At 48.1% G+C, this 24662-nt stretch overlaps 6 protein-coding genes across 6 annotated transcripts; 4 read left to right on the plus strand and 2 right to left on the minus strand.

Moving 5' to 3' along the window:
* Positions 1 to 4387: 4387 nt before the first annotated feature.
* On the plus strand, positions 4388 to 5789 carry GCG54_00006555 (GDP-mannose transporter; the record flags this gene model as incomplete). The annotated part of the gene is made up of 4 exons (XM_045406554.1): positions 4388 to 4693; positions 4748 to 4838; positions 4900 to 5280; positions 5356 to 5789. The coding sequence occupies 4 exons, from the start codon at positions 4388 to 4390 to the stop codon at positions 5787 to 5789; spliced, it is 1212 nt and encodes a 403-aa protein (XP_045269806.1).
* Positions 5790 to 7027: 1238 nt separating this feature from the next.
* GCG54_00006556 (Lysophospholipid acyltransferase) lies at positions 7028 to 8871 on the plus strand (the record flags this gene model as incomplete). Its single annotated transcript, XM_045406555.1, has 4 exons — positions 7028 to 7084; positions 7141 to 7286; positions 7363 to 8384; positions 8441 to 8871. The coding sequence occupies 4 exons, from the start codon at positions 7028 to 7030 to the stop codon at positions 8869 to 8871; spliced, it is 1656 nt and encodes a 551-aa protein (XP_045269807.1).
* Positions 8872 to 9649: 778 nt separating this feature from the next.
* GCG54_00006557 (uncharacterized protein) lies at positions 9650 to 12656 on the minus strand (the record flags this gene model as incomplete). The annotated part of the gene is made up of 3 exons (XM_045406556.1): positions 9650 to 9909; positions 9963 to 10384; positions 10450 to 12656. 3 exons carry the CDS (start codon positions 12654 to 12656, stop codon positions 9650 to 9652), a joined length of 2889 nt encoding a protein of 962 aa, XP_045269808.1.
* A 4172-nt stretch (positions 12657 to 16828) lies between these two features.
* Positions 16829 to 17903, plus strand: GCG54_00006558 (putative CAAX prenyl protease 2; the record flags this gene model as incomplete). Its single annotated transcript, XM_045406557.1, has 3 exons — positions 16829 to 16921; positions 16978 to 17361; positions 17421 to 17903. 3 exons carry the CDS (start codon positions 16829 to 16831, stop codon positions 17901 to 17903), a joined length of 960 nt encoding a protein of 319 aa, XP_045269809.1.
* Positions 17904 to 17927: 24 nt separating this feature from the next.
* Positions 17928 to 19263, minus strand: GCG54_00006559 (Maintenance of mitochondrial morphology protein 1; the record flags this gene model as incomplete). The annotated part of the gene is made up of 2 exons (XM_045406558.1): positions 17928 to 19131; positions 19217 to 19263. The coding sequence occupies 2 exons, from the start codon at positions 19261 to 19263 to the stop codon at positions 17928 to 17930; spliced, it is 1251 nt and encodes a 416-aa protein (XP_045269810.1).
* A 746-nt stretch (positions 19264 to 20009) lies between these two features.
* On the plus strand, positions 20010 to 24609 carry GCG54_00006560 (tRNA uridine 5-carboxymethylaminomethyl modification enzyme MnmG; the record flags this gene model as incomplete). The annotated part of the gene is made up of 4 exons (XM_045406559.1): positions 20010 to 21149; positions 21219 to 21788; positions 22437 to 22865; positions 22927 to 24609. The coding sequence occupies 4 exons, from the start codon at positions 20010 to 20012 to the stop codon at positions 24607 to 24609; spliced, it is 3822 nt and encodes a 1273-aa protein (XP_045269811.1).
* Positions 24610 to 24662: the final 53 nt, after the last annotated feature.

The raw sequence follows: 24662 nt of genomic DNA on the forward strand, positions 1-24662 counted from the left end.
TATCCCTAAAAGGTCTCTTATAACTATCCTCCTATAACTTCTTATTAAAATATTACTAATATAAGTCTTAAAACCTCTTAGTTTTAATAGCTATATCTCTAAATCTCTTTATTTCTACTCTCTACTACTATAGTTCTCTATATATAATAAGTAAAAGTTTAAAGAAGTATATATAAATTTCTACTTTACTATTCTCCTAATCCTCTATACTTAAACTATAGTATATTACTAACTACTTAGTAAAAAACTAAAGTAATAACTAGCCCTCTTTCTACTTAATAGTATTAAGCTTCTCTTAATACTAAAACTCTTATATCTTTAAATTAATATACTACTAATAAATAAATATAATATAATTAGCTTAGAGGACCTCTTCTATAAAACTCTTCTTATAATAATACTACTATATCTACTAAGTATAGGAAAATCTTATAAGAAACTACTTAACCTATTAATCTAATATACTCTTAAGGTATATCTAATAACTATCCTCTATTACTTAGATTTAGTTATTAATCTATTTAACTATAATATTTTCTCCTAAAATCTTATAGTTATATATAAAAGGCTTATCTTATACTTTTACTACTACTTAGTTTATAGAATACTTAATAAGTCTTTAGAAAAAGAGCTCTACTAATTCTTAATAAACCTCTTACTATTACTTTAATATCTAAATATAAATATCTTATTACTACTATAATAATAATTAGAATATACCTATCTCCTTACTACTACTTATATATTATTCTCTTTAAAGAGTACTTATATTATACTTATATAGTAATTACTTTATTACTAAAGTATACTCTTAATTATTTAAGATAAAATAGTTATAAAACTAGCTTTATAAGTTTATATACCTAATTACTTTATTAATAAGGTTATTAATTATCTCTTCTTATTTAATTAGTATTACTCTTAGCTAACTTAATCCTAATATAAAGTTATAAGTACTTTAATAAAACCCTAAAGGGGATAGCTTTATATTAAATATAAACTCCTATAGCTTATCTATACTAAAATCTAATTACTAACTATTTAGTAAAGTATTACCCCTTTTATAAGATATTCTAACTTATACTAATTACTTAAAATAAAGTAAAAGCTATAGAATTATAAAGTAATAAGCTAGAAGTTTTAACTAAGAAAGGTCTAAAAGTTATAATAGAGGTTAATTTAGTATATTAACTATAGCTTACTTCCTCTAAGTTCCTAAGAAGTAGAGATTTCACTATTAAAGTTAAGGTATTACTTAGCTAAAGTTTCGCTAAGCACTTACTAGTAACCCCACTTAGTAATCCTTATAGTTTAAAATAGATAGACCTAATAAGTCTTTCTTTATATATTAAACTAAATATATATAAAGGATATTAAATAAATATAATAAAATAAATATAAATCTATTTATAACTCTTATAAGAGATAATATAAAACTATATATAAATAAATATTATATTTCTAAAGAAGAAATCCTATAGTTTTAATAGTAGATTAAAGTACTTTTATATTTAGCTTTAAAAACTAAATTTAATATAGCTCTAGCTATTATAATATTATTAAGATATATAATAAACCTTTCTAAAAAGTATTTTATAGTTCTAAATTACTTATAAGGTTATTTAAATAAATATCCTAATAAAGGAATATATTATAACTATAGTAANATTACCTATAAAGTTATTTAAATAAATATCCGAATAAAGGAGTATATTATAACTATAATAATAATAAAATTTAGGATATAATAGGTTATTTAGACTCTAATTAAACTAGAGACCTAGATAATAGAAAATCTATATTAGTTTATATATTTTATTAAGGTTTATATAATATAATATCCTATAGTATTATAAAATAAAAAACTATAACTTTATTTACTTATAAAGTAGAATATATAGCTTTAATTAAAGTTATTAAAGAGGTTTTATACCTATATAATAACTATAACTATAATTTAAATAAACTAAGATTTAATCNCTATTAAAAAGCCTAAGATTTTTATAGATAACTTAGTAGCTAAAAGGCTAGCTAAAAATCCTAAATTTTATAAGAAATCTAAGTATATTAATATAAAATATTACGTTACTAGAGAATCTTTATTAAATAAAGATTATATATTATTTTATATAGACTCTAAGTCTAATATTGCAGATATATTAATTAAGCTAGTAGGTAAAGTTATATTTAATACTATAATAGATATAATTAATAATAATAATAATAATAATAATAATAATAATAATAATAATAATAACTATATTAAAGAAATAACTTACTAGTTTTTCTCTTACCTTTTTACCTATAAGGTTATTTAATAAGAGTTTTTTAACTAGTTATAAACATATTATATATATTATAGGAATATTTTTCTTATTTTTTTCATAAGGTTTTTAAGTTTTTTATACCTATAACGTATATATATATTAAGTAAGTAAGCTATATACTATAAATCAGCTATATATACCTTAAGGGGGGATATTAATATATAACATTCTTTTATAATAATAATAATAATATAAGAATAATAATAACGCTTAACTTACTTTAATATTCTATATAAAATAAACGAATAAGGTTTAAGGTATTAAACCTTATATAAAAATACTCTATTTATTATAACCTATAACTATAATANTAATATTAATTATATAATATATATAGTTATATAAGTACTTTATATAATTAGTAGTTTAGTAAGTTATATTTTAGATTATCTTTCCCCTCACTTTTCTCTACTAGAGGAAGTAACCTACTAACTATATAAGTAATAATAACTAGAGTTATTATAATATATCGATTCCCTTATTATTATTTATACGATTAAATACCTATAAATGCTTAGGATTATNNACCTTTTATTATAATATAAGCCTATTTATAACCTTATACTATATAGGCATATATACCACGCCCCTAAATACGCTTATACCTATGCTAATAATAACTTATTTATAGAGTATTAACTACTATATACTATAGTACTATAGGACTATATATAGTTGTAGTATGTAGTATACTATAAAGAAAAATCTAGTACTATAACTACACTATATACTACTGTAGTTATAATATATAGTATATTATATACTATATATTATACTATATTTTAGCGATAATATTATATATAAAATAATATATTATATAAATATTAATAAATTATTTATTAAATAGTTATTATAACTAAAATATAATTTAATATAAAAAAACTAATTAAGTTATCTCTATTAATAAGTTATATATATAATTAAATATATATATTAATTATTATTAATTATATGTAGTATATAATATTAGTATATATACTATTATAATAATTAATTATTAATTAAATAATAATATAACTAAAAACTAACTTTAAATAAATACTAGTTAATTAATTAAAATTAAATATCTAGTTTTTAAAGTGTAGTATGTAGTATTATACTACATTACTACAGATTTAAAAGTGGGGCTGTAGTATACTATAAAATTAATAAGTGGGGTTGTAGTATACTATAATTCTTTTTTAAATACTATAACTACACTACACTACATATAGTATGTAGTATACTACGTAGTTATAGTACTACTACGTAGTACTTATCATAGCTCTGCTTATTTAAGAGGTTATAATAACTATTTATAGCGCTCTAAAAGTACTAAGTAGATATATCTACTTACCTTAATACCTTAACTTTTACCTAATATACTAACGTGCGAATAGAGTACTAAGGGAACATGACATGCAAGATCCCCCCTCCCAGGTAGGTACGTAGTTACCTTCCACCTAGGGATGATACCTAGGGAGGGAGGGCAGGCGCATTGGAACTGCAATAAGAATATATCCAGTCTAGATATGCAACTATCGATGTGAAGTTCAGCCAACTGTGGTCCCTTGCTTTACATTATAGGTCTACCGATTACCAGGGGAGAGCGCTGCCCGCCGAAGCACTCCTAGCGGCCTAGCATCTTGATTTGCATTTTGACACTGTAGCCTGTATGAGCACGGATACAGAGAACCTGGCCACGCCGCAATTTGTGGCATGAAATTCTACAACCCTTGATAGGTGCACGCGTATTCCCTTGCGTTGCATTCCCTTCCCGTGCCGCCCGTCTTCGCTCGCGAATATCTCCGTGCCCCCTTTACGCCGTGCATCCTTCCTGCTTGCAACATCTTCGTCCCGCCAGCCAGACTTTGCTCTTCAGTTGCACCCCGCCGTACGAGGAACGGCTCGTCGAGGACATCAATCATTTTTGACGCAAGTCATAAATTCACTGCCTCCCGTCGACAAAACCTCCACAGCTCCCCCTCACGAGTTGACGACTCAGCCCTTCTCTCTCGTCAGGCGCAATCGTCCTCCCGATTCTCTAGCCCTAACCTCGAGCCAACGAAACTGAAGCCAGCTTGCGTCCATCACCGACAACACCTACTCAACAGTCTCGACCATCGTCAACCATGTCGGACAAGAAGAATGAGGACTACGAGCTGCGCGGGTCCGACTCGTTCGGTGGAGAAAAGGATGGCTTCTTGTCCCAGCGACCACCTCCCAGGCCAAGATCAAACCTGGCCTCGCCTCTGAGCAAGATCGATAACAGCCCCGGCGTTTCCATCCTGGCCTATTGCTTCTCTTCCATTAGTATGACTGTGGTCAACAAGTATGTTGTCTCGGGTCAGTTCTGGAATCTGAACTTCCTGTATCTCGCCGTTCAGGTATACTTGCCATTAGCCCCCTCCTGTGGATGCTGCTAATCGCGCGCTATGCAGTCCATCGTTTGTATCCTCACCATCGTCGTCTGCAAGAACCTGGGAATGATTACGAATTTGGCTCCCTTTGACACAGGAAAAGCGAAGAAATGTAACTTTGCACACGACTCAAAAGCCACGAAGCTGTGCAGTGCAGGCTGACGCGTCCACAGGGTTTCCTATCGCGCTTCTACTCGTCGGCATGATCTACACAGGCACGAAGGCCCTCCAATTCCTCTCAGTTCCCGTCTACACCATCTTCAAGAATCTGACCATCATTGTCATCGCATATGGCGAAGTTTTGTGGTTTGGCGGAACCGTCAGCCCCCTTTCGCTCTTATCCTTTGGCTTGATGGTTCTCAGCTCTGTCGTGGCTGCTTGGGCTGACGTTCAACACGCGCTGGGTGGCGGCTCGCACACTGCTGAGGCTTCTGCTGCTGTCTCGACGTTGAATGCTGGATACGCCTGGATGGGCATGAATGTTTGCTGCACAGCCGCATACGTGCTTGGCATGCGCAAGGTTATCAAGAAGATGAACTTCAAGGACTGGGACAGTAAGTCACCCCGAGAACCCCGGCTGTTTACATGCGTCAGCCCAGAGGACCATGGCTGATAAATGCTTCATACAGCAATGTTCTACAATAACTTGTTGACAATCCCTGTCCTCATCGTTTGCACGCTTTTGACGGAGGATTGGTCGTCAGCGAATATCGCCAAGAACTTCCCCGCTGAGACCCGCAACAGCCTCTTCGTTGGCATGATCTATTCCGGGCTTTGCGCAATCTTTATTTCGTACTGCTCGGCTTGGTGTATCCGAGTCACCTCCTCTACGACATACTCCGTGGTTGGCGCTCTCAACAAACTTCCCATCGCCATAAGCGGCCTCGTCTTCTTCGATGCGCCGGTCACATTTGGCAGCGTATCGGCTATCATTATTGGGTTTGTCAGCGGCATCGTGTATGCGTGGGCAAGGATTCGCCAGAGCGAGGCAGCCAAGATGTCTTTGCCAACCACACAACCCATGAGCGCGAGCTCTCAGAGCAACAAGGATGCGAACTCGTAGAACGGTAGTGGGTTCCTGATGGAGGCGAAACTTGGCTTGCCAAGTCTCTTGGGTGAGCATTGCGGCAGCCGAATAAACTGCTGGTTGAGCAACGTGCATAACGCATCTATGGTACCTAAGCGGTATTGCCTCAACGCATGAGAAGGATGCCTGTCTTTCCCCATACTGTTCACAAATAGATGCTCGAAATGCTGTACAGTAATACGTTTGACCTCGAGATGCGTAGGCGGGGAGAGGCTCAAGTGACAAGATGTGAGCCTAGGCGTTCAGTCGTCAAACTGCGCTCCACCCGTGTAGTATTAGGGGGATAGAGTAGCTGTGTTTTAAAGCCACGACTCTATCGTGTACCACAGAAACCATTCAACAAGCCGAAGCGGTGAGATCGGTTGGGGCGCTTGTGCAGAGATAAGATTGGTTTCCAACGGGGAAAGCCATAAGGTGCTTTGGCTTGTAAAATTGACACTTCGTCCTTTGTCAGACAACATAAGACGGCAGCGGCGTCGGTGTCGGGGAAGACAAGATGATTTCTGGTGTGGCTACGCTGTTCTTTCGCTGTAAACTGACGTCGGTCATTCTGTGCAGGCACCCTCAACACGTTCTGCCACCTTCACGACGCCTGTTTCCGAAACACGTGGGGGGCTTCGGCTGGCTAGGGCGGGCACTTTACTGTCAGGGTAAAGTAGACGACGGGAGGTACTTGGTCTGTAGAGTCCTTTGGTGCAACCGGGAGGTACTCGGTACCTCACCTTACCTACATGACCACCCGCCAAATTACCTTTCTGGGCATGCGCAGCTGCTTGTCAGGTTGGGATGACCCGCAACTCTTCTTCCTACTAGCACTATGTTCTCTTCAGCTGAAGTACCTTACCCACAAGCACCTCACTGATCGGCTTCAGTCACATCCTGGCTTGTCCCCCTTCCCACGTCTTCATTCTCTCGTCCGGCACACGACCTAGCCTGTTGTGCTAACCACCGACTTCCGCTCCTAAGAACAGGACCCAGAACAAACTGCTACGTCTCCTGCTCAGCAGACGACATTCCGCGCCCTTCGCCCAATACAATTTCCCCGACCAGCTTCGAAGAAATGGACTGAGAAGCATTTGAACTCACCGGCTCTAACCTTCCAGCCCCTCGCTATTGCCAGCTCTGTCCTTGACGTACATGATGTTGCCCTTTATTAATAAGCGTAGGCTATTTGGCATTCCTTGAAATTGAAGTCTTTCACAAGCTGACCTACGATGTACCGGCAGCCTTCGAGCTTCTATCTTCGCGCCTGGGCGCATCACCCGACGAACGTCAGTCTTATTTCGCGAGAGTTGACCTACGATCGAATATATACCCATCCATATAGGCCAGCTCTAAGTATGCCGTACATGCTGACGTCTTTCTTTTGGCAGTCAAGCTCGTCTTCTCGTTCCTCATATCATACCCTCTCGCTGGTCTACTCAAGAGGGTTCCCGATGCCCGGCCAGACCAAAAGAATCTATTCATAGTATGGTATGACACACTCGAAGCTCCTGCGCATCTATTTGATTCCTAGCTCACTACGCTGACCATGTTATTTGTGACCTAGCACCTCCGCCTTTTACTTGGTCGGACTATTTGATCTATGGAGTGGCGTGCGCACCCTTGCCATCAGCTCCATTGGTGTCTACTGCATCGCCAAGTATCTTCGCAGTAGTCCGTTCATGCCATGGATTGGCTTCGCCTTCGTCATGGGTCACATGTCGATCAGCCATATCGCTCGCCAACTCGCCGACAGCCCCTCATCTGTCGATATCACTGGCGCACAAATGGTTCTGCTCATGAAGCTCAGTGCCTTCTGCTGGAATGTGGCAGATGGCCGACTGTCAGAGGACAAGCTGTCTGATTTTCAGAAGGAGAGACGCCTAGTTGAGCTTCCAAGTCTTTTGGACTACGCCGGATATGTCCTCTTCTTCCCGGGGCTTCTCGCTGGTCCCGCCTTCGATTACGCCGAATATCGCAAATGGATAGACACCACCATGTTTGACCTACCTGCCCAGGTCGATCCCTCCAAGAAGCCTCCTGTGCGGAAGAAGCGGAAGATCCCTCGCAGTGGCACTCCAGCTGCATGGAAGGCTGCGAGCGGCTTAGGCTGGATTGGTCTCTTCATGGTTCTCTCGGGTTACTACCCCATCAGTTACTTGACGGGGCAGTCCTATATGGATCTTAACTTCTTACGTAGAGTCTGGGTCCTGCACATGACCGGTTTGACGGCTCGTCTCAAGTATTACGGCGTTTGGTCCTTGACTGAAGGTGCTTGCATCTTGGCCGGCTTGGGCTACCATGGCGTTGATCCTGTCACCGGCAAGGTGTCGTGGAACAGGCTACAAAACATCAATCCATGGGGAGTTGAGACGGCACAAAACACGCGCGCATATCTGGGCAACTGGAATATGAACACCAACAACTGGTTGAGAAACTACGTTTACCTCCGAGTCACGCCTATCGGAAAGAAACCTGGTTTCCGCGCCAGTCTGATCACGTTCGGCACGAGCGCATTATGGCATGGGTTTTACCCTGGGTATTACCTGAGCTTCATTCTCGCCAGCTTTGTCCAGACTGTTGCAAAAAGTGAGTTGCAGTGGATGTGAAGTGGCGATTGCAAGACAAGAATTAATTTGACACAGATTACCGCCGATACTTCCGCGCATTCTTCATCGACCCCAGCACCGGTTCCCCAACGACCAGCAAGATCTACTACGACTGTTTATCGTTTGTTGTAACTCAGTTGGGCATGTCCTTCGTTGTGGCTCCCTTTCTCGTTCTCCAGCTGTCAGGTTCGATTCTGGTGTGGAGCCGCGTTTATTTCTACACTATCATTGGCACAATCGTCTCTATGGCCTTCTTCGCCTCCCCGGCGAAGCAGCTTTTGAAGAAGCATTTGGAAGAGCGTCAAGGAAAGACCGGGGCTAAGCTCACCCGTTCTCTTAGCCAGGATAGTCTTTCCGGCCGGGAGCCGGTCTTAGGAGTCTCAGCTGATCCTCAACGAGAGATCGACGAAGCCATGGAGGAGATCAAGGCAGAAGTAGAGGCCAGGCAGAAAAGGAAGGCTGCTTGAAATCACGCCTATCACTTATATAAACGCCCCTCATACCTGGAAGGTATATCACGACGCGATCATTGTGTTACAGGCTTGAACAGACCTTGGCTAGTGTGGTAGATTTCGATCTAGAAAGTATTGGGCAGATAAATCGCATGTGCAACCCGCTACGGGGAGCATACATCCTGGGACGGAGAACCTTGAGACATGGCCCATGGGCGCTAGTCATTAGACATTTCCTGCTACATAGCTCCTGAACTAAGCCTTTATATGTCGATGTCTATACCTTAAAAACAGAGGGAGACTCTAGAGCCGAGTTCAAACGCTTCGAACATCGGGGTGGCGATCCCCACTTCATGACTCCCGCGTCGGACCCGGGGGGTATCGTCATTCAGTCTCCATCACCCATTACAGATAAAACTCTAGCGTGTCGTCAACAGGAGGCCCGGCCTGGGCAAACATAATAGTACAATAACTTTTACAGGGTTGGGAGAGCATTGGTAGCGTCTCCGTTTACCCGGAGGAAAAACGATGAAGTGAAAAAGAGGACTGTCCTACAAGTTTAGGACAAAAAGTTCGTGTGCTTGCTCAGGTAATTCCAAGTGTCGTAGAGTCGTAAAAAGGGCCGTCGCAGGGCAATGAGTACCCATTCGTGAATCTAATGCGCTGATGTATCGAAGAAATCAATAGGGGTGTTTTGCGTGGTGTACGCTGAAAGCATTAGGTCGGAATGTACGAAAGTTACGGCAGTTGCCGAGCCAGATCGAGTTCCGAGACGTTGGCCGGGGTCCTGCGGCTACGCGATCTGTCCCCATCCCTGCTTAACGCCGACAACGACGAGAGCTACAATGGCACCTACGACGAGGAGGCCAATGACGGACATGTAGCGATTGAGGGCGCGCCACCACCTGGCGCTTTGGAACAAAGTCTCATCAATGGCCGCGATGCGTCGAGGAAGATCCCCTTCCTCATCTAAGAGACTTGATCGGTGATCGCGCTCCTCCATTTCAGCGTGCGGGTCGGGGGGGAGTGGCAAAAAGGCGGCAATCATCCAAGCTAGGTGCGGTTAGCAGTCGACCCAGAAAAGTTCAGCACTGGACTCGCATTACCAAATGGAAGAATGAACCCGAGGGCAAAGAGCACGACTTGCACATTTCGCTTGCCAAGCAGACTGTTCTCGGTGGACCATGTCATAGATGGTGGCTCCCAAATGCTGTAACGGCTAGCCCTTTGGTCACGGCGTAAATGCGGCGACCAAATGCTTGACGTCTTTTTGCGTACACCAGGTCGAAGCTGGCTGTCTAGCGGCATCGGATTGATTTCCATGGAAGCGGAATCCGACATTGGACCGGGAGCCAGGGGATTGACTTCCCGGGGCCGTCTTCGGGGGCTGTAAATACTCAGCGGAAGGTGTTCCGCACTTGGCGATCGACTCTGGTACGAGCTGGGAGGTCGACTGTCGTTCGGATCGGTCATGATGGAGCCTGAAGAGCTCGCCAGAAATTTTCGTTCGCCACTTCCATAATAGAACCTGCCCAAAACTGTTAGCTGAACACCGTGCTAAGTGCCTTAAGCATGGCTGTGCGCTTGACTTACTTAGCCCATGTAGGAATAGATGCCGAGTTGAAGCTGTTGGCCCGCGAACGTGAGCTGCTCGATGAGTGCAGATTACGATCAGATGAGGTGTTTGAGAAAAAGCTCGAAAGACGTGTTCGGGAAGGACGTTGGTTCAGTTGATGCAACTCCGTTAACCCATCACCATGCTCATCCTGATTGCTTACTAAACGAAGGGTACCTCCTCGACTGTGAGTAGCTTGAGGTCTTTCGAGCGAGTCTGTAAATGACCGTGAGTGCGACAGAGACCTTTCTTCATTACCTGCCAGCGATGAGGAGATGCTGAGCATTTGCCGGCTATGGCTGCTAAGGGGTTGGCTGCCGCGTCTGGCTGGAACCGACCAGGGAGACACAGAGCGAGATGGGGGCTCGCTTCCTCCCTCACTCTCCGACATGACGGTAGATAGTTGTGAACTCCATTGATGCGGATGAGCTTGCATGTGGGACGGGACGGGTGTCGAGGTAGATGGCTCAGCTCTTCCGTCCGGCTGCCGCATAGGCAAGCCAGCCTGCGCACGTGATCGATAAGAGGTAGCAGGGGCGGTGATTATGTTCGTGGCTGCCTCAACGCTGCGAGAACTGGATATGGACTTGATCGATGCGATGCGCCGGAGAGAGTCTCGTGAGCGAGTTTTGTAGTACCCAAACCTCTCCCTGCTCTTCTTCTTGTTTTTCTTTGGCTTGAGTGGCGCTACCAACAGGCTTTCTTGCGAGTATTCCGGGCGAACACGGCGGCGGCGGGCCGTAGCCGCAGAAGAGGGCGCAGGGGACGGGTCGCCGTGTAGAATATAGTTGTGGTTACTGTCGGCGCTGCTGTCTGCAGTCTTCGGAGGACTACGCTCGGCGGAGGATGTTTCTGGGGGGGAAGATCGGCCAAGAATCTCGTAGTTGGAGTGACTCGATGCAGGTGGCGGTAACGAACTGTCCCTTTCAGGGATGCGAGGAGGCGAGCTAGAGTTGTATACTTGGTAATTTGTTGTATCGGAGGATATCGACGGTGGCGGCAGCACACTCTCAGTATCGGCTCGAGGAGGGGAACTGGAACTGTAGATTTTGTAATTTGTCTTGTCCGACGATGTAGACGCAGGGACGGATGAATGAAAAGACGTCTTGGTCTGCAAGTCAGGGGGGTCCGAGGATGGGTATGGGTCGGCGGTTGGCGCCTCCGGCAGCGGCGCGAGTCGCGAATCAGACGGAGAGGATGGGGCGGATGGTACTTGGTTGGCTTCAGGGTAGAGAAGACTTGATTTTCCCTTTTGCTTGTGATCAGGAGTATTGAGGACCTTGCGTAGGCCGCCAACCATGCGGTAATTCCAGGGGGACGAATTGGACGCGACGGTGCTGGCGATATGATCTCCAGCTAATTGCGTGGTCGAGGATGCCGGGGTTAATGTAGCTGAAAAGCTTCGGTCTGGAGTCACGGTAGTAGAGCTGGGATGGTTTTCGCTGATGTGTGAGGCGTCTGATGAGAAGCGCTCTGGCGAGGCTGTCGAGGAAAGTGACAACGTGGGTGCTTTGGACGAGCCTGGGTCCGCCGAGTTCCTCTTCTGCTGTCCTTTCTGGGGTAGGAGAGAAAAGGTCTTCCCATCTGCGTTGATGGTGATGAGATTGCGGCGACGAGACAAGGGGCGCTTCGCCGAAGGGGTGACAGGTTCATCGTCGGTATTGTACTGTGACGACCGGGATCGTGCATTAACGCGGGAATTATCAGTCAGATGAGGCGGAGTAGTGGGAACAGGGGTAGAAGGAGAGGACGGGCCTCCTGTCCAAGAGTCAGATCGCAGTTTCGAGCCTGAAACACCGCGGTCCTTGGCAGCGACCAATGGGAAGGTTGAAGACGCTGGCGACAGTACAGACGTCAGCGTACTGGAGGAATAAGAGCGCCGATGAGAGGAATAACGGTCGCTAGCACGGCTGGCGGATGCGGAGCGGTCATCGATTCTGGAGGAGTTTCGGTGGTCAAGTTCGGAGGTGTTCGGCGACAGCAATGCTGTTGTTGATGTTGGAGTGCGTGACGAGGTGGCCGAAGCGGTAGAGTCGCGATTCTTGTGGCTTGGTCGAGGAGGGCTGTAGGGGACAACGCGAATGGCAAGAGAATTGGACTGTGACTTGGAGCGCTCGTGCAGCGGCCTCCGTTGGGACCGGGAGGGGCTCCCTCGTGAGGGGCTCCCGGACCCGGACCCGGGCATTCTCGGTCGGGCTCTGCGGGCACGGGGAGGTTTCGGAGACTCTGCCGGAACTGACAGCTTTCGGGGATAGCTTCTTGGGTTTGGGTGTGATGACTCGGCGCCACCGGGGTCTCCGGGCCATGGAGAGCCGGTGCGTCCCGGCGTGGACTGAGATGGCCGACAGCGGGAATGGTTGGGGTAACGCACAGGAGCCAAATGCGGTCAAAAGCTGCTTGTAGTGGCTGACTCGCTGGGAGCAATAGATTCAGCTTCGGTGGGTAACGGAAGGCGCCGGGCCGGCCTGTGCTTTGGCGGTCCCGTCCGCTTTGATTCGGCAACCGTACACTGTACAGTGCAGAAACAGTTGGCCGGGTGTCCAGTCCAGAGGTTCGAACTTGTCGGGCGAAAGAGGGCGAACAAGTTGGCTTGCGGCGGCGCACGTTGTTCTGGCAGAAGTTTGTTCGTTGTCTTGCTGAAAATCATCCGGAACTGATAGAAATTCGACGGTGGTCGAGCAGGTTGGATGAACCACAAATGTCTGATGATAAGTATTCGCTTGGCTGAATCCAATGTTGTCGACGAGCGTAGGTTGTTCTTTGATTAAGGCGAGGCGGGATGAGCAGGCGACTAGCACAAGCGAATGAGCGGAAGGGCAAATTTGCCGGGCGGGTTTGCGATTGTATGCGTGGATCGATGGGAGCTAATTAAGCTGAGCGAGAGAATAACTGAGGTGAACCGAGGCGTGAGATACTAAACAATGTAGATATCGGGTGACGGCTGAGTAGCCAAGGAGAAGAAATGAGAGTAGGAAGATTATTACTGGCGAATTGCCTGTGTTATAACTAAAGCAGGGGGGTTTTCCGCAAGAAAAAAGATAAGGAGACAGACAGAGAGAGAATATGAAAGGTAAAGAAAGAGAGAGGAAAAAAGAAAAAAAAGGCGTCGATGCAAATCGCTGCTCGGTTGCGCAGAGGCAGAAACCGAACAGGAAAAGAAAAAGGATAAAAAATAAAACGAAAAGGCCGAAGGAATGGAAACGCAAGAGATGGAGGCGGGAGGGCAGCAAAAGCGGGCAAGGCATGGTAGGTAGATGGGGACCGGAGAAGCACCCAAGGCAGCTAGCTGCTGCAAGTTCCAGCACAACCTAAGCTCCCAGGCCCATGTCCAGTCCCAAGCAAGCGCAAGACGTACGTACCTACTGACATGAAGGTACCTCAGTGTGGGCGATGCGAGGCAAGGCAGGTAGATTTGAGCAGGCCCGCTACTAAGTAAGATGGAAGCGAACCAGGAAACAAGGTGGGCAGAGTCCAATGAAGGCCGACAGGACACTTAGGAGATTTGTTGGTTTCGCTTCAAAGCCAGCTTGACTGTCTGGACTGGCGACAAATCCTGGCCGCATGCAGGTCCTGTGCTTCTGACAGGATGAGGCCGGCTATGAGCACACTGAGGTGTTACTGAGTATGGGCTGCATCTGTACCAAAGTCAAGTATCGTTGTAGGTAGGTGTACCTCCGGGGGACGGTGGATAGTTTCTCAAAAGGCGGTCGAGGGAAAAGGCCAAGTTGGGGTTGAGGAGACGGGATAATCTAACTGGCCCGCCAACATTGAGTCTCCCTATCTCTGCTTCCGAAGCCTGGACCGAAGCAGCAGCAGGGGCAGCAACAGCAGCAAGGGGCTGGCGCAGACGGGGTTGAAGACGACAAGGGGCCTAGCGAACCGGACCAGATCCAAACCAGAAACCAGACACCCAGACCAGCCAGCGATTCGACAATAATAACGGAATGGAAGTGATGCGGGGTGGCGGTGCGGCGCGGCGATGCTTCTCTATAGCAGATGAGATGTAGCGGCCGGGGTGTGTGGTGAGTGGTGAGCAGGATTGCCAATGGCAATCAGCAGACGGATATGACAGGTCGAGCAGTCGATAAAGGGGCGACAACCACGATTGATTGACGACGAATGGATGTCGGCAGCGGTTCGTTCAGCCGAATTGGAGCAGACCGCGGCCTTATTCCATCGCGAAAAGTGAGAGGTGAAGAAGGTGAAGGGGAGTGGGCAATGTGTAAGTAGGTTGTCAACCGCGACAGCGACAGCGGCGACGGGGGCCAATGGTACAAGTATTTGACATGGAAAGCGACAGCCACGGATATTGGAGCAGCCTTTTGGCTATGAAGGTGGACGTGGAGTCGTGAGACGCACAGAAAACAACAAAAACAAAGCCGTAGTCGCAGGATCCCAGGGCATGAACAAGTCTAGGAGACCTGGTCTTGGACATCCGACGACGACATCAGACGGGCAGACTTCGTCTGATTCTGGAGTACCTTACGTCCTGCTAGAGGTAGGTCTAGCACGCCCTCAGGGCCTTCGACGCTAAGGTAGTCTACGGTAGTGCAGGGCTCAGAGAGAGACAAGACAGAGACAGTCATGGAATACCTAGAGCCTTCCTTTGGACCACCCAACGTCCACCATACCTACCTAAGGTAAGTCCGTGTCTCCGTCCCATGCGCAACCGCCACGCGCCGTTGCGACTTACCAGCCAGCGGCTCTGGTAGCTCCCGCTTCACGAATGGATGTTGTGCGAGTCTGAATGCCCTTCTCGCTGTAATCCGGTCCATGCATCCGTGGGTCAATCCGGTGTGCTGGCAATACACTAATTATACTACTCGTAGACCATCCATGCCTTCAGCGTGCACTCGAAAATGGGGCCTTGCGTGTTCCACCGCATCTTGGACAGGCAGGGCCAGGATAAACCTTCCACAGCACCTGGGGCACTGGAGGCACAAGTGGGTGTTTCGCTCTCCACGGTACCCGCAATACGTTTCTCAATCAAACATGACCTTAAGGACTCTTGAAGGATATTTGATGAGATGCGGAGACAGCGTCCGTGAGGTACGGTGAGGTACGGATACGCAATACGTATGACGGCAAACCGAAAGAGGAAGTGAATAAACACTGAAAACAACCCTCCTAATCTTGGTAAACTGTCTCAGTGCGAGATTCTTTCTTGCGAAGGCGCTCGGTTGACCGTTGCCCATGATGATACGGTAGGACTCAAACGCTCGCCAGCTTCAAGTCGATGGCCGACAAAATCCTAGCCTTGGGGCGTTTGTCATGTCCAGCGCTGTGCTCTGTCTGACCGCCATTGTTTACTTTGGTGTGCTTAAAGCGCCCTCGTTGCTGCAGCCAGCGTAGGTCGGTGCGTCATGCCCACTAGACGGGCTCGCCGAAAGCAATATCTCTTCCATCAGAGAAGCAAACAATCATAGAGGATACGTAGCAGAGGGAAGGGAGAATCTTTGAGGCCATCCGTACGAGAGCGATTAATTTTGCCAGCGGCGCCTGGAGGGGCCTGACGTTTCATTAACCAGTGGCTTGTGGCCCTAGTCGCTCCCCTGCGGAGAAACAACCAGCCGAGAAAACTTCCAACCTACCTACCTAACCTACCTTACCTAGGTACCTGCAGTACCTTACCTTACCTTACACGGCGGACGTGCAGTCGAAGGCCAGGCGAGGGCCGCGGCGCATTCAATGGCAGGGTAAGTATAGATCGCGCGGCTCAGTCGCGTCCTCATCTCAGCTTCTAACGTGTTCGTCGGATCCACCCTGCACCCATTGCCCAGTAAGGTACACTGTAGCCGCCGGCCCCCTCTGCAGCCTGCAGGCCTTGAATTGATTGCGCATCGGTCGTGTAAGAAGCCGTGGCTGCGTGAGAACCCGCGGCTGTTTGTGTGTCAAAAGCACATTCGATCGCGAGACATACACAACGAATGCATATGTAAGATTGAGGCCGTGTTTCTGCCTAATGCATTGCAACCTGGCACCGGCGCTTCGAAAATGCGCTTCGTAAATCAGAGGCGCCGCGACCGGGACAGTGTGAGGTGCGTCAGAATCCCGCACACAAGTCCCCGTGGACCTGCACCGCTGCCGATGGGTTCCTGTGTACCTGGATACCTGGGTACCTGAGGTTGATCCTGGGTCTTGAGTCTTGTTACGTAATCATTGGACTTCAGCAACTTAGAGACGTAGGTGCAAGTGTGATACCGCCTCACATCATGACAGCAGCCCTTGGCCTAAGGTAGCTTTTTCTTGTCAAGACACTTCGTTGCCCGGTGTCTTGAGTTTCTTCTATCACCAGTCACGTCTCCCAGTCTCACTTGGCGAAGCTCCCGGGCCGCGACGGCGTATACCAGCTGCTCCATGTCCTCTCCTAGCTTCGGCTTCGGCCCCGACCCACGGCCGTCTGATATGGCGCCGCCCTCTTTGCATCCCTTCACTGTCAGCGCCATGTTGGTATGTCCAAGCTCTTCAACTGCCACTGTGTAACTCCCCCGCTCATAACTAGCCAGGTTCTATACACAATCATTTATGTGCTTCCGCTTTACATCTCGTCATCTAGTCGTCCCTCGCCAACTTTGTCAAGGGACGACCCGCGAGTGATTCGTACACGTGTCACTTCCGTTCTGTTTTCTACTGCCATCTGCTGCACCATCACTTACACTGTCTTGGCGCAACTTCCGGACGGCGTCCTGCCCATCTCTCCCCTTCACGCCATGGGCTACTGGCCAGTGGGCCTTGCGGAATCTGGCAGCGCTTTGCTTCTCACTTCCATTCTCTTTGCTGGTCCACTCTACGAAGCCCTTCTCATAGACGGACTCTGGGAGGATTGGAAAACCCTCGAGCCTCTGACGCATGTCTGGACCCGGTGGACCACTTGGCGCAACATTGTCATGGTGTGTGACCTCAACTTTCTGAACCTTTTCTTGCGATTTCATACTAACTTGGATCATAGGGACCTTTGACCGAGGAAATGCTGTTCAGATCCGCTTCAGTACCGCTACTCCTGTGCGCTCGTATGTCGTTAACTCAAACTATCTTTCTATCCCCTCTTATATTCGGCCTCGCCCATGTCCATCACTTCTACGAATTCCGCATCACCCACCCCAGAGTGCCCCAAATCGCCGCCGTCGCTCGTTCAGTATTTCAGTTCGCATACACTTCTCTGTTTGGTGGCTATGCCACATTCCTTTTCTTACGATCCGGCAGTCTACTGGCCATCGTCTTGGTACATGCATTTTGCAACTCCATGGGCCTTCCCCGGTTCTGGGGGTCTGTCGAGCCCCACTGGCATCTTCATGGACATTACACGCACGCAGACGCTCGGAAATGGACGGTATTTTATTATGTACTTTTGTTTACCGGGGCAGGTCTGTGGTGGAAAGGCCTCCTAACGCTCACGGAAAGTTCGTCAACCCTGGTTCCTGGCCGGTTTTGAGACCGCCAATAGAAACCAATTGCATCATGTCCTCATGTCCAAATCTAGCCCCGGTAAAGACCCAGGCATCGAGAAGTCATCGCTTCTTAACCTGCGTCGACGCAGAGAATCTTGCTCTCGCCCTGTCCTGCCTCCTGTTTCGGCCTCTACTTCTCTTCGGGCCTCTGCTCGCAAATCCTGATCAATCTCTTTCCCTTTTGCCCTGCCTACTGATGCATTCGTCTCTGCCAGTCCGTCCTCGGGTCCTCTAGTGTTCTTCTTCCGTGGCCAGAAACTAGGCAAAGCAATCTCCTGGAAACGGGGTTCAACACATCGCTCGTCGAACCAGCGGTGCAGACGTGCTTCAATGAGTTGGGCGATTTTAGGCACATCCTGGAGCCTTGATCGGCTCCCTAGAAGGCTACGAATTGAGAGGTCAAGCCTGTAATCGTCGAGAAAGTTGAACGTCATCATGGTAGGAGTCGACTGCGAAGGGTTGCTGGGAATGAAGGAGATCGAAAGAGTGCCGCTGAACCTGACGACAGAGACTGACAGTGCCACCGGCAGCACTGCACTTAGCTTCTTTGGATAATTGAGGAGAAGCTTCGTCTCGATGGCCATTGTCAGCATGTCGCTGAGGTCCACATCCATCCGAGCTTGCAGCTTAGCTCCTTCCCTGCTGGCAGCGCTGGCATCGAGCGTCTTGCCATTTCCCAGACTCAAACCATCCTCGTCCACCGGAATGATACGACAGTTGCTGAATATGGGGAAGTCTTCCCCAAGGCTCAGCTCAGTAACACGGATCTCGTCCACGAAGTCGGGGCGAGATGTTCCATTGAGAGCCTTCGTGAGAGACGTAAGAATTGCGTCGTCGTGCTGGGCGTCGCTGCGTAACTGGGCAATGGTCTGGGCTATCAGGACGTTGAACCAGTCAAGGCTCTCCGGTTGATGGCTGTCCACATTGTAGTATGTTTTGCTCAAGATAGAGCCGATGGTCAAGTTAGGAGGATTCCGGAGTACGCTAGACTTCTTGCGATTGAGCGTCTGCTGGCCTTGCCGAGCGTTGGACGTCCGCAGACTCAAAAGAGATCGCTTGTGGGCGAGTGTCCGGGATCGACGTTCTGTAGCTCTAAGCGAGGCCGTTACCTCGGGCGAGGGAGGGTCACCAAAAATGAAGAATTTGATGAAGGCTGCTAGAACGATGACCACCGACAGCTGTCCCAGAATCAAGCCCTGTGTGAAGGAAAGTCTGGGAGAGCATCCGTATTGTCAGATCCGCTCTACATAATACTGTCGTCTTTTCCTTGGAGAGAATTCGCTGGTTCGTGACTCACGCAGGTTCGGCTTTTGCCGGGCAGGTGTCTGTTGGTAGACTCGTCATAGTCGCAAGACAGCCAACAAACAAGCAGACTGTGGAGTGGCGTTATTCTCGAGACAGCAGTGCAGTTATATTGAAGAAGAAAGGACCGGAAAACTCGGTCTGCTGTTTGTGCGAATATCCCAGGACGTGAGTAGGCTTATAGCGATGGCCACACCGAGGAGTTGTTGCGTGGTGGATGCGCGTCAATGCGCAAAGGTACTTGCTTACCTGGCTAACTAACCAGGTAGAGAGATGCAGTTGCTTAAGGTACTAGGTGCCTACCACCCTACCTACATACCCGAGGCACCTTAGGTACCTAACCACTTTCGTGCTACCTTACTCAGGTCCTCAGGTCCCTTGTCAGAAGAGCAAAGCCCCGCACTGTGGATTTCACTGTCTCGATCATGCCTACCTACGTACCTGAGGTAGGTACCTTACCTACCTAAGGCATCACCGTGGCCGAGTAGGTAAAAAGCTCATTGTGTGGCTCAATTGTTTGGCATGCGCCACGAAGCTATAGACGACGACTCAAATCGAGGCAAGCATCCTATCTTCCATCACCTCCATCCCTTTGCCCAAACATCGGCAATTTCGGCGCCTCACTTCTTCCACGAGTTCATCGCAGCCAACACAGCCAAGATCTCTTCATCTGCCTCAACAATTGGCAGCACTCCGGGCTTCGCTTTGTTGCTCCTCTTCCTGCCTCGGACAAAGACACTACATACACATTCGCGACCTACCGAACTTGTCTCGTGTTGTTGGCCAAGATGGACGTGGCTCAAGCAGTGGCCGGCTACGTATCACGCATGGTATCATCTGCCGACCCTCTTTCGAACACACAGTCGGCCAAGATGAAGGTCCTACTGCTGGACCGGGAAACCGTGCCTATCGTGTCCACCGCCATTACGCAATCTTCTCTGCTTAACCACGAAGTGTATTTAATCGACCGGATCGATAATACCAGCAGAGAAAGGATGCGTCATCTTCGATGCTTATGTCTCGTACGGCCATCGCCAGAATCTATCCAGCTGCTCATCGATGAACTGCGCGAGCCCAAGTATGGCGAATACCACTTGTACTTTACCAACGTTGTGAAGAAATCATCGCTCGAAAGGCTTGCTGAGGCGGACGACCACGAGGTGGTCAAGCTAGTTCAGGAGCATTTTGCCGACTTCATTGTCATTAACCCGGACTTATTTTCTCTCGGACTCAGTCTCCCTCACCAACGCATTTGGGGGAGCGGCCCACACACCTGGAACCCGGACGCGCTTCAGCGAAGTGCGGATGGACTCGTTGCTCTATTGCTGGCGCTCAAGAAGAAGCCTTTGATTAGATATGCCAACACGAGCCCGCTCACTAAGAAGTTGGCAACGGAAGTCCGCTATCGCATCACCCAGGAAGAGCAGCTATTCGATTTCAGAAAGGTGGACACGCCTCCCATTCTTCTAATCCTTGACCGTCGCGAGGATCCGGTCACGCCGCTACTTACCCAGTGGACGTATCAAGCCATGGTGCATCATCTCCTAGGCATCAACAATGGTAGAGTCGATTTGAGTGATGTTCCGGACATTCGGCCGGAGCTCAAGGAAATTGTCCTGTCTCAAGATCAAGATCCCTTCTTCAAGAAGAACATGTATCTCAACTTTGGCGACTTAGGGGGAAACATCAAGGATTACGTGGAACAGTACCAATCCAAAACGCAGAACAACGCCAACATCGAGTCCATATCTGATATGAAGCGTTTCATCGAGGAGTATCCGGAATTCCGAAAGCTGTCGGGCAATGTGAGCAAGCATGTCACCTTGGTCTCGGAGTTGAGCAGGCGTGTGGGCGCGGAAAATCTTCTCGAAGTCAGCGAGCTCGAGCAGAGCCTAGCATGCAATGATAACCATGCGGCCGACGTAAAGGTATGTGCCAGAAAAGTCCCACGAACGACCATGATCCCGAGCAAAGCTGGCTAACTGCTCTCTTGACAGAACATCCAAAAGCTCATCCAGTCCCCGAAGGTAACAAGTGACAGCAAGGTTGCCTTGGTTGCGCTATACGCACTGCGATATGAGCGCAACCCGTCGAACTCTCTTCCGATGCTCATTGACCTTCTGGTGGCAGCTGGTGGGGTTTCGGTACGGCGAGCAGATCTCGTCCCGAAGTTAGTATCTTATCAATCGTCTCTGCAGCAGTCACAGGCACAGACAGGCATCACAGACATATTCGAATCAGCGGGGATTTTTGGCTCAGCGGGCAATCGATTCAAGGGGCTTAAAGGTGTTGAGAATGTCTATACCCAGCACAGTCCCCTGATGGAGAACACCTTACAAAATTTGATCCGGGGGAGACTCAAAGAACAACAATATCCATTTGTCGAGGGTGGTGGGACTACGCGAGATAAGCCGCAGGACATAATTGTTTTCATGGTCGGAGGTGCAACATATGAAGAGGCCAAGATGGTTGCGACCATTAACGCAAGCACACCCGGTGTTCGACTGGTGTTGGGCGGCACAACCGTTCATAATGCTTCAACGTATCTCGAGGAAGTCGAAGATGCTGTATCCTCATGGCCCGATTCACAGAAAATGGGAACGAGACGGTAAAGGCATCGGGAACCGGACAGAGTTGATTCCGCAAGCTCTAGACAAATGGTAGCAAGCCTGTATCGATCTTTTTATGACACTTCTTGAATGACAATGGCTAACAGGCTGGATGTCTGCCAGTCGTAAATCAAAGTCCTGGCAGATACTTGAAATTATCATTCTTTTATTGATTGTCTGGCTTTGCACGGCGTATGTAAACTGCAGATTGCATACTAGCTACTAGCCACGCTGTAACCAAGTGTGTTCCGTAGGTAGCGCCACGCCACATCGCTATCGGTGTTTGTTATCACCGACTGCCGGTCAAGGGGCCAGGAAGTTGGGGCCGAGCGCGGGAGGCACCCCAAAAAAAGAAGCAAACAAGGAAGGGCAAAAAAAAAAAGAAAAAAAAAAGGGAAAAAAAAAAAACCAATAGAGGGAAAACAGACCAGACGGGGCTCGGCGCAAGTATGGCGATCGGGTGGCCGACGGTTTAATACCATCTCCTCACAAGCCTCTCTCCCAAATCATTTTGCTCTCCTCCTTTACTTTGAAGCGTTGTCTGCCCGCGTCGGATCTACATTGTTGGCTTCTTCCCCTGTCAACGAGACATGCGATCCCTTGCAGCGGCTCTCAGGCTTCGACCGCGCGGCTTCTGCTGCTCCAGATGTGTGCAACGTCCAAACCCGTCTCGTAGTCAAGGCAGGCGGGGATTTGCTGCTGTGGCAGAGGGCACAAGGTCTGATCGTACTTAACAATTCGATTCGCATTGTGCTAATACAAGGTGGCAGGCCTTTCGACGTTGTCGTCGTAGGAGGTGGTCATGCCGGCGCAGAAGCATGCGCCGCCGCCGCCAGAGCCGGCGCAAAGACGGCTCTGGTCACCCCAAAAATGGAGAATCTCGGCACCTGCTCTTGTAACCCTTCGTTCGGCGGTATTGGAAAGGGCATCATCTTGCGCGAGATCGATGCTCTGGATGGATTAGCCGGCAGAATCATCGACAAGGCTGGCATCCAGTTCAAGGTCCTGAACCGTTCAAAAGGCCGCGCCGTATGGGTAAGGATCTTCCATCTCTATTGTCCGTCCTGGCGGGTTGCATGACTGATTCATCTCACAGGGCCCTCGGGCGCAAATCGACCGAAAACTTTACCAGAGATACATGAGAGAAGAGCTGGAAACGTACCCAAACTTGTCCGTTGTACTTGGCAGCGTCTCCGACATTGTGACAGATGTCACGCATAATTCTACGAGCGCGGCGAAAAACAGGATTACCGGCGTACGTCTGGAGTCTGGCGAAGTCCTCCCTACCACCCAGGTCATCATCACAACCGGCACGTTCCTGAGTGGCGAGATACACATTGGTATGGAATGTTACCCGGCAGGTCGTATCGGAGAGGACGCCTCGTATGGTCTAAGCAAGTCGCTCAAGGACGCGGGCTTTAGCCTAGGAAGGCTGAAGACGGGCACACCGCCTCGCATTGCGAAGGACAGTATCAACTACTCAATATTGGAAGAACAACCAGGGGACGATCCGCCACTACCCTTCAGCTTTTTGAACAGTCAGGTCGCTGTGCAGGATCAGATGCTCTGCTACATCACTTACACGAACGAAACAACACACGCAATTGTTCGCGGAAATCTGGACAAAACAATACACATTCGGGAAACCATCAGGGGTCCCAGATACTGCCCATCCTTGGAAGCCAAGATTGTCCGGTTCTCTGACAAGCAAAGGCACATCGTGTGGCTGGAGCCCGAGGGTTTTGACAGCGACGTGATTTACCCCAACGGCCTATCGATGACTGTCCCGCCTGAAGCTCAAGAACAGATCCTTCGCTCAATTAGGGGCTTGGAGCGCTCTGTCATGACGCAACCAGGATACGGCGTCGAATATGATTACATTGATCCCCGGAGCCTAAAGTCTACTCTGGAGACAAAGAACATAGCCGGCTTGTACCTGGCAGGCCAGATTAACGGCACTACGGGTTACGAGGAGGCGGCAGGGCAAGGCATCGTTGCTGGTATCAATGCTGGCCGAGCTGCTCAGGGCCTTTCACCAGCCTCTATTACGAGAGCGGACGGTTACATCGGTGTTATGATCGATGACTTGATCACCAAGGGCGTCACAGAGCCATACAGAATGTTCACATCGCGAAGTGAATACAGGCTGGCGTCTAGGGCGGACAACGCAGATTTGAGGTTGACTAAACAAGGACGCGAATGGGGAGTCGTCACAGACAAGCGTTGGAGCTCCTTCTCTGACGAGAAACAGCAGATGGATGAACTGATGTCTCTGCTCAGGAGAACATCAAAAGCGCCCCAGGATTGGATTCGTGCAGGTTTTCCTTTCAGCAAAATATCTGAATATCGCGACGCTGCTGACATGCTCCTGTTGCGAAACGTCACTATGGACCAAGTTGCTGCTGTTGTTCCTGGGATCGGTGACTTCGCTGAGAACATCAAGTCTCGGGTTCACATTGAGGCCATGTACACGCCTTGGGTAAAGAGGCAGGTCAGTGAGCGCAAAGTCCTCAGCCATGATGACAAGGTACATCTCTCATCAGTCGATTACGATGAGGTCCCTGGACTGGCTACGGCGGAAAAGAATGTGCTGAAGGCTATTAGGCCCGAGACTCTGGCTCAAGCTAGGAGGCTAGAAGGCATTACCCCTGCTGGATGCATTCGATTGGTTGCCTACATCAAGAATCAGGTCCGCGTCAAACGAGCGGAGCGCTTGGCAAAGCAGACCGGACAGTTCAGGTTAGAGAATCCTAGGGCTTCCATGCCTCAACTGCCCTGATGAGGGATCGTGGAAGCCCTCTCACGAAGATGAATAACGATTCTGAACAGTGG

This window comes from Colletotrichum gloeosporioides (assembly GCF_011800055.1).
Source record: "Colletotrichum gloeosporioides strain Lc1 chromosome Unknown consensus_10, whole genome shotgun sequence".
Classification (NCBI taxonomy): Eukaryota; Fungi; Ascomycota; class Sordariomycetes; order Glomerellales; family Glomerellaceae; genus Colletotrichum; species Colletotrichum gloeosporioides.